Raw genomic sequence first — 9,791 nt, forward strand, 5'->3', positions numbered from 1 at the left:
GTTTGTTTTGATTTCGCGCTTGGATGAAGTTTGGCAAAGTCGGTCACCAATGACGTCATTGAGTGACCTCTTTGTTTCTAAGGTCTTTCAAAAATGACACTTTAAACTCATTTTTTTCGTACAAAAACAATTTTATTCGTAATATATGACCAACACTTGTGTTTATAATATATTTATAAATATAAACACGCTGTAGTTTATAAAAATTGTCAGAATAGGTGGCAGAGGCACTTTAATGGAAGAAGAAGAAATATAATTGTATTTTTGGCCTGCAATGTTTCTCTAAAAATATTTGTTCCTCAGAATTAAATAACTATAAAGTTTATCAGTCTAATTACTGAACAGTTTAATTTTCATTTGCCATATCTCAATCTATAGGCCTGAGGGCACATTCAATTTCTTTTTACCATATGCACTCACAATTTTTTTTGTTGGTTGATAAAAAATGTTTACACTTTTCTTCTTAACCAAGATAAATTTTGGAGACCATTTTGTTAATAAGAAAATAAAATCTAATAACAATTTTTGAAAATAAATTTCACTAAAACAAGGTATATAAAAACTCCTGCCCAATGCTTTCCATTGAGAAGCACAATTTTTTTGAATGATAAAATTATGTTAATCTATCCTAGTTGTGAAAAAAAATCATGGCCACCGCAGTAGCAACATACAAGTCATAACATTGCTGTGACATCGTAGTATATCATTATGGGTCACGTTCATTCAGATTCTTTTATATAGGAGCCACAATATCTACATCAAAACACTTTGCCATGATGCCTCTATGCAACAAATTATATGTTTTGTATCACATGACTCTTGAGGATCTTCTAGGTAAGTTTGTACTGGCGTCTTATGAAATCGTACTGACTCTGATCTGAGTTTGTAGTACAATCTTGGCATTTCCATGACAACATTGAGCCATTTTCCTCATGTGAGTAATTAAATCGTATAGGCATCTAGTTAAATCTCCCTTATGTCTTACTGGCATCATGTGAAATTGTGTTGATTCTGTAGTGATCAACTTTGTAGTAAAATCATGGCATTTAGTAGTTAATGTGAAAAATCTTGAAGATGTTGAAGACTATACTATAACAATACGTACTGCTATAGCACATTTTGCTGGCATAGTAGCCTGACAAGCTGTAGAATGTGATTGAACATTGTGTATTTTGGAAAAGGGCATTAAAAAAGTAGACTTTAGAAAATGATCCAGTTAATGTTTTACTCAAGATTATGGAAATTGAAGTATAACATTACAAGTACTTGACATTGATTGAAATGCATAAAGATATAATGCTTTATAGTGAGCTAATAAACTTGAACAGTATAATTGATTACTTTGTACTTACTTAAAGTGACACCAACCTAAAGAGTAAGTGTCCAAGCTTGCATAACTTATGAAGAGACTTTTAATTAGAAACTGGACTTTGAAATATGCCTTAATTGAAAATAATATTCATGAAAAAATATTCTTTGTATAGAAAAGTTTAGTAATTAGTAATTTTAGGCCTTCTCTAATGAATGTAAATGGTAAACAACCAAAACCATAAAAAAAAGAAAGAGAAACATTTACTGTAGATGGATGAGAAAAGATTAGTTTTAAGTCTGGCCTTAAGCATGCCTTATAAGGAAATGGACAGAGATTCCTATACTGTATGTTGAAGCGAAGAGTGTTCCAGAGTTTCGAGTGGCAACTGTAAACATTTTCTAATTTAACAGACTTTACTGTATTTTGGTAATTTCTCCCTGAGGTCTACTGGCCACGGTTATGATGTTAATAATGTGTATTTAGGAAAGCTGATTATAACAGATATCCTTCAATTTAATCAACTTGGTACCTCTGTAATTAAAATGGCAGAAACTGATGTATATTTATTTTTAAATATTCATTCCTTAAACAATTTTATATCAACAGCTTGATTTCAATACTCATTAAAATATGAGAAGGGATGTTTTCCACATAATCAATGCATGACAATTTTCTACACTGCCTTGAATTCTATTTGTACAAGCAGCAGTCCAAGCCTTGCTTAAATAATAATATTAATATTGCAAATTTTTATAGCACATAATGCAAAGACCTCTGCATCAATAACAGAGGATTTGTAGCTTAAATGAACATGTTATTACAGATCAATTGAACAAAAAGGTCTACATGTACACCATACCTTTCTATGGCAGAAAAATTATGAAATATATGTCATATGGACCACTTAAGACTTAGTTGTCTGTTAGTTCTAGCTCCATATTAACCTGCAATTCATACAGCAACTCTGTAAATATGATGGTCCTGTAAGACTACCGGTACCATACCAGACCTTCTCTTTGGAGAGAAGGTCTCTTTTATGCAATAAACAATATAGGCATTAAAGGTAAACTATTGAACATTATTAAAAACTTATATAAAGATGTAAAAGGAAAGGTTTCATTTGGTGACCATGAAACAGATGTTTTTAATATTGACGAAGGTGTAAAACAAGGTTGCCCACTATCTCCAATTCTATTCACCATATACATTAATGAGCTCAATAAAATTATTAAGGAAAGAGGTTTAAAGCAATAAAGTTACTTACTTACTTACATAGACCTACATGCCATGTTGATAAATTTTACTTTGTATATACATTTTAGTTTAATTTACTCCTAGTTTAAGTTTATTATTTTTCTCTTATATTTAGATGCACTTGGGTATTGTCCAACGTGTGCCACTGTTACGAAAGTGATATCCATTAAATTGAATTGAGAAAAAAATTGAAGACAATTATACTAAGAGTGGAATAGCATAATTGTTGCCATATTTCAAATGATTAATGGTAAGGGTAAATCTGTCATTAATATTATTAGTAAAACAAAAGGATGAATAGACTAGATGTTCTATGCAAATAAATGGGACCCTGTTACAGTGTATTTTAATTTTTAGAAATATAAAAATTATTTCAACTGTATTTGAAGTGGGTGACCCTTCAAACAGAGCTGTGTAAGGGCCCACTAAACTTAAAAAAGAAAACCGTTATAATCTGGGGAAACCAAAAATTCAAATGCAGATTGAGGAGTTTATTAGAAATGTACAAACTTTAAAAATGTAAAAAAGGTGAAAGCTAATAAATAGAGAATGGTCAATATGTATTGAGAATGAATGGCTGGAATCTGGAATTGAATATTGCTATTAAAGAGTGATTGTTTTTCATGTAATATGGAAGTGGATTAAGAAGATCTAGCAAGTTCACTAACTTAACTTTGTTTTGGCATCTTATTGTGATTGGGGATAGAGGGATTCAGTGTTATATACATACTTAGGTATGTCTTGGAATGAATCATTAAGTCTTGCATAGGCCTGGTCTATTATTGAAATCACCATTCGCTTGCTTATTTGTCATTTGTAGATGGTCACATGATTCCACTAAGTCTTTTTATCAGTTTGGCAATTAATTCAATTCATGTTATCCAGATATCAAATGTGGCAGCCTCATAGCTAAATTGCATGACATTTAGACAGTTTGAATAACTAAACATATAGTAATAAACAGCATAACAAAATCTACATATATAAAATAATGACATTAAAATTCTTTAAAAAGTATGAAAAAACATACACAAAGATTATGTAAGGGAAAAGATGGTAAAGTTATAAGTCAAGAATCTTAAAGGGAAAGAAAGCAGAAATTGTAAAGAGACCCATAAAAAGATTAAACTAACATCTGTAAAACTAATTTTTATTGAATGAATCTTTGAATGAAATGAATGATTGAAGTAATAAAGTTTCATGTCTCTAATCCCAAGTTGAAACCAATTTAAATGTATCGAGTCTATGTACAAAATCAAGAATTTTAATAATGTATTACATACTTTATTAAAAAGCAAACTAGCCAAATGGGATTGACTTTTCACTGATACAGTACTTATAGTACTTATTTAATCCCTAGGAAGTCCTGCAGGATTAACTTTTAACACTTATGTTCCATTGGCATTTGTTGTTTTTTTTTTTTGCAGTCTAAGAAAGCTCAGTGATGAGTACTTTTGTTCTGTAGTAAGTTATAATGTAATTTGAACCTTAATAATAAAAAAAATCCCCTCAAAATAGACTACATGCCTAATATAGTATTTGAAGTTTGATATAATATTTTTAATCAAAATAATCAAAACTGTATACTATGTGAAAGAAAAGGATTTCAAGAACTCTAATATTCAGAATTTGAAAGAAGAGTATGAAGGTGAATTGTGAATAGGTATAGGATCGACCGCGATAGAGATGTGGAAGTTGTCATTCTGTTCTGAGCTGTGATTTTGATCAAGTGATAGCATAGTCCTTGGGGAGTCAAAGAATTGATTGTGTTGTGGTTGTGGGTAAGGCAACTTAATTGGTAGTCCAGTATTTTATGTAAAGGAAGGGTACAGGCAAGTTTAAAATGGTCTGCAGTTAGGTGAGTGATTGGTGGTAATTTAAGAATTTTTATGTAAAGCTCTGTTTTGAATTTTTTGGAGTTTACAAGTGAGATTGTAGAAATCAAACATGACTATAAGATTGATTGCCCAGTCCCTTATTCCTTAGTTATTTTATTCTTGAGTCTGATTCAATAAGTATACTAGTGTAGTGTGATTAAAGTAGAGTACTTCTTGCATAAGAATATGTATTCCGACATTTAGCATTCATATGAGTTTTGTCAATAATGTGATAAGTTATGGAAGTAAAAATGATCATTGTCTGTTTCATAGTCATCGTCGCTGTCTTCGTTGAGCAGCTGTTGCTGCCGACATCATCATCTTCACGGTGCAAGACATTTTTGGAGCGCATTTGCAAATGTCTTGCTCACAAATGCTGTGGTTGAGCTTTTTCCTATTGCTACGCCTGAATTTTACCATCCTTCTTAAGTTTAATTTCCAAAATTTCCCACATGTGAATTGACATAGTAACAAATATCAAGATTTAACAATCTGGATTTAAATATATCTGGTATTGATCTGCCATTTAAATATTTTTCCTATTAGGATGTCATTTTTACGATCTATAATATATGGCGTATCTCAAAAAGCCCTGTAGCCAATACATATGTTACTTGCATACAAAATAACCTGTGCTGCCAGTTAGCATGTTGTGGTGCACGCGAATGATATCAAGTAATATATGCCTCATACATGATCATCAAAATCAATACCATTTAAGTTTCATCACAAAGAACCTTGGACTATAAAAAATGTAGGAATATTACTTAATATTTATACTCTCTGATTATAATACAGCAAATAGTTTCCATTGAAAGCTTATTACCACTTTTAACTGTAGGTTTTAATCAATATTTTACTGGTAAAATGATGTAAAGTGCTCAGATTATTATAGGAGTATAAAATGAGTCAAACAAGCCATAAAGCATGACAATTTAAAGCAATTTCTTGAAAGCTCTCAGTTGAAATACATAAAATAATGTATAATTCCTTTTTTATGTTTCTGTAAACCTCATGTTTATTCTCTGCATATTTCTGGTAAATGAAGGAATTTTTAGAAGTTACTTTTACAGACTATTCAGTAACCATTAAAAATGAATTCGTTATTTGAATTTCTACAGATTAAGCATCAGTTGAAGATTAGAATGAGAAAATAATTCTTCAGAATTTTCATAGTAAAATAAATTATATTTTGTTTATCGTATGGGAAATACCCAGAAACAGAAAGTGTCCTATATTTTTTACTGAATGTAAGACAAAAGGGTAAGGGTTAAAAAGGTTGATTATATTATTTTAAATACTTGTGATAGTATAATGCATTACTGACTAATAGATTGTTTTTAGAAAGAGACAGGAGACAAAGTTTGTTTATTCGGTTAAATACTCTCTAATTATTAACATTATAAGCATTGATTTTGTGTTGTATAGATTTATGTAAATGCAAAAAAACATATACACTGATTTATATTCATCCCTGTGGATTTGTAACTTGTGAACATTATGGTAATGTATTAGTATTATTTTGATTGGACAGTTATACATTTACCTATTTTTTGTTTAAATTGTTATATGGATTTATACTTTGATAGCATCTACAGTACCACAAATCATTTACATTTTGAAATGTCTGCAAGGGTACAATTTTAACAGCATCTTTTTTTTAACATTTTTAACGTACGTAATTTTAATATTAACATACGATCATAAACTTCAAAATTGATCCCTGCGGCATTCTTTTTTTTTGACATAAATTTACATAGGTTAAACTGTTTGATAATGATTTACTTTGGAAAGCAAGACCAGACTGGGTGATGATATGAACCTTATATTATTCCATGTCTAATCAACTAATGAATTTGCTGGCTAGCATCTCAGACTTCTGTTCCATTGAATTTTTTCTAGCAAACCTTTTAGGTTAATGAACTCGCATGCAAAAAATGAGCACCCAATTCTAAGTGGTTTTGGCAATAAGGCTTGTCAAAATTTCACCAACAGGCCTCCTATTAGCTTCATGAGTAGTGTTGTATTTTGTTTTGCTTGTGTCCCATATTTGAAAGAGATTTTCAGTTAAAAATCTTGACTCGGAAATAGGGCATCTTATCATGGAGGTATTAAAAAGGAAGGAGGTTCACTGTCAACTTGCTCCCTTTGATCATTGTAGCCGCTGTACAATCTGTACATATTTTTAATTAAAAAGTTGTAATTTAGCCTTCTGCTCGAATTCTAAGTTATTACGAACCCTTGTAGCCCTCTAGTTGTTGGAATAAGACAAAAATGGTTAAAAATACATATGTTGCTAGGTGGTCATGCAATAAAAGTACAATATTAATGAACAAGCGGCTGCGATGATTCAAACAAAAGTGGACATCCTGGTATGGTATCCAGATAGCAGGCTTTTTTATCAACTTTAGTGAGAAAATCGGTGTTGGAGAAAGGTAATTAGGCATTAGCATAGCACCTTCCATTATGTTGGTTGAATCTCCTTTTTTTTTATATCTCCATGATCTTATGTACTTTAAGTAAATCTTTCCTTTGTTTCTCAAAATTTGATTTTGTTATTATTTGGCCACTTCCTACAGACAAGTACATAGGTACAACTGAATTCCCAAAACAAGGCTATGCACATGATTCCAGCTTTTAATAACATGGAGCGGACCCAAGGTAAGTATTCTAGAATCATAACTCAACCTTTTTACTTGGAGTATGTAATATACTTTCTTTTAACAGTTCATTTACAGTACATTGACTGAGGGTGAATTGGTCCTAATAAGGTTTGGCCTGTGTTAGGTCTCTGCTAGCTTATGGAAAGTACCCACTGGTAGGCATATTATAAAATTGTTATTTAACAACTAGTACCAATTTGATCATTCACATATTCTTAAACAATAACAATTGTAATTTGATAAGTATGGAAGTTGGGAAACTGCCATGGTATAAGCCCCTGGTTTTTAATAGGCAGCCCACAGGCCAAATTTCATCCGCAAGGCAATTTAATTTGGCCCAAGGGAAAAAAATACTTAAAACATTAAAAATGAGATAAATACATTTTTAATATAGTAAAGACAAAATTGCAACCCCTAGGTAATGTGCACAGGGATGGTTTGAAACTGAGCAAGATGATATCGGACATAAATAGCACCAAAAATCGATCACTAGTGCTTTCTGTACTCATATTCTTCACTGTGTGCTTCAAACAAGCAAAAAACGTATTATGATGTAGGGTTACCACACTCAGATTTAAAAGAAAACCCTGTAAACAGAACTACCAAACAACTCCCAAGATTGGTACAGTTAATTTTAACATAGCTCACAGGAAGTAAAAAATTTACCAGAAATGTTAAAATTGCAGATTCACATCGAGGTTGCAGAGTCCTGATGCATGATTTGAGACCCATGGTAGAGGATGTCTATTGTTAAAATCGTAGAGGTAAACACAGCTAAATTTAGGTTATTTTGCAATATGTCTGTTGGGTTTATCATCAATAACATTTGTACTTAAATGGTAATAAAAAGTGAACAAATGAACAGTGCTAAAAAATACATTTTGATTGTCTTACACATAATGCCAATCATAGAGGACTCTCTGTGCTGCTAGGTTCTGTCTCTGTGTTTTGTTCTGATCACTGTGTTTTGTCAATAGCCTTCTCTTCAAGTCATACAGCATTAGCATTACACCGACTTCTGTGTAGCCAGGTTGTGTGTGTGTGTGTTTTGTTCTGTCTGTGGGATAATATAAGTTGATGTACCTAAAGAGTGCTCATACAACTACATTTCACTAGTCCTACATGCGAACTGTGTACTTGCGGAAAGCGTTTTGTATTTTCCCAAAAATATATCTAGATTCTAAGTGTAGGCTTTTGCGTTGTAATTAATCACATTGATAAAGTGACTCACCAAAGTTAACTAATTACTGTTAAATGATGACACATCCCAACAAAAATTTCCTACAACCCAATTTTGGGTCATGAAACCCAACCGCTGGTGTAATACATATTAAGAGTATAATTTAAAATTGCCATAAACCTTTCAAATAGACATCTTAGCGGAAGGAGTTTCATGAAGATACATAATAAAATTGCTTTCAACTCGGAGGAGATCTTTGGTCTGTAAGATCAACTTAAAATTAACTTGGCCCTTCAAACAAATTACTTAAGAATCAGGGGTATAAACACTTGGTGAATTAACTTCGATCCCAATACAATGGTTACGGCTTGGTTAAACAATGTAATGGAATTCATTTTAAATGGGGCTGGGAGCTGTTAATGCTAGCCGATCTCCAAGTCACCATGGGCAAGAAATATTTTGGATTGGCAAAAAAAAAAACTACTTTAGCCATTTTAGCGAAGGCCTAAATTAAAAAAAAGTGTTAAATACTTGCTAACATACATCGTTTTTTCATTTGATCTCCATTTTTCGCCAACTCCATGTGACGTTTATTTCTGTTGTTGTATGAGTAGCCTTGCTGCAAATGTCATTTTGTGCCTCACAGGTTATTTTTTATTTCTTTAACATGGCGGATACAGGGCAGTGGCTGTATAATGTAGACTAATGTGAAGGTACTACATTCCTGACAGCTGGCTATGTAGCAGCGTACGCCTAAATTGAATGCAAGCTGAAGTGTAGATATAAAGGCAGCCGACAGTCGTGTACATAACGACTTTCTAGCATGGGTTTTTCCACTAAAACACGAGGCCTAGGCCTAGTTAGTACTATTAGTAGTTACTGCAATGCGAGGTTGATAGATCATTAATACTATAGTTTAATCAATGATTTTGGGTTATTGTCTAATACGTAAAATACATTTAAATAATGCGTGTAAACTTTAAGAATGCACTGCATGGGTCGCTTTTTTATATGGTATACGTAGCAGAGTGACGGCAGCAAGGCTGGCCTAGCCTAGGCCTAAATCATGTACGTTCTTGATCATTGCGATGAAAACTTCGGGTGACAGACGATTGGACCCAAGCCATTTTTGAATATATTGTAGTCTAATAGGCCACTGCAATAAACAAAGTGGTCAGAAATCACTGTTTTGGCCCATAAAAATTCACTCCCCATGAATTGTTCAAGCTAAACCACCACACAAATTTGACCTAACCTTATATTTTCTGATAAAGTCAAGTATCATGCATAGGAACGTTGACACCTACAAGGCTCTGGTTTTAAATACAATTTATAATTTTTATATTCTCAGTAATTACTCACTTTCTACTGTACTGTACTATGCAGTATTTTATATATTTTTCTTCTCTCCTTGTCCTCTTTGGTCTTCTTTCTTTTGTAATCAAGGGAGTTTTCTAAATCTTTTCCTTTTATCAATTATTTTAATGTGTTTTATGCTGAATTAA

The 9,791-nt window shown here is 32.1% G+C and overlaps 1 protein-coding gene across 1 annotated transcript in view; it reads left to right on the forward strand.

Moving 5' to 3' along the window:
* Window positions 1-7,044, forward strand: part of LOC117115304 (sodium/calcium exchanger 3-like) — a 44,616-nt gene extending 37,572 nt beyond the window's left edge. Inside the window, exon 3 of the mRNA XM_033259038.1 lies at window positions 7,023-7,044. Coding sequence (XP_033114929.1) covers window position 7,023 — 1 coding nt within the window. The 3' untranslated portion in view covers window positions 7,024-7,044. The remainder of the gene's footprint in view (window positions 1-7,022) is intronic.
* The last annotated feature ends 2,747 nt before the right edge of the window (window positions 7,045-9,791 follow it).

Source organism: Anneissia japonica, unplaced genomic scaffold (genome assembly GCF_011630105.1).
Source record: "Anneissia japonica isolate Jap-2015-1 unplaced genomic scaffold, ASM1163010v1 scaffold287800_len1627635_cov199, whole genome shotgun sequence".
NCBI lineage: Eukaryota > Metazoa > Echinodermata > Crinoidea > Comatulida > Comatulidae > Anneissia > Anneissia japonica.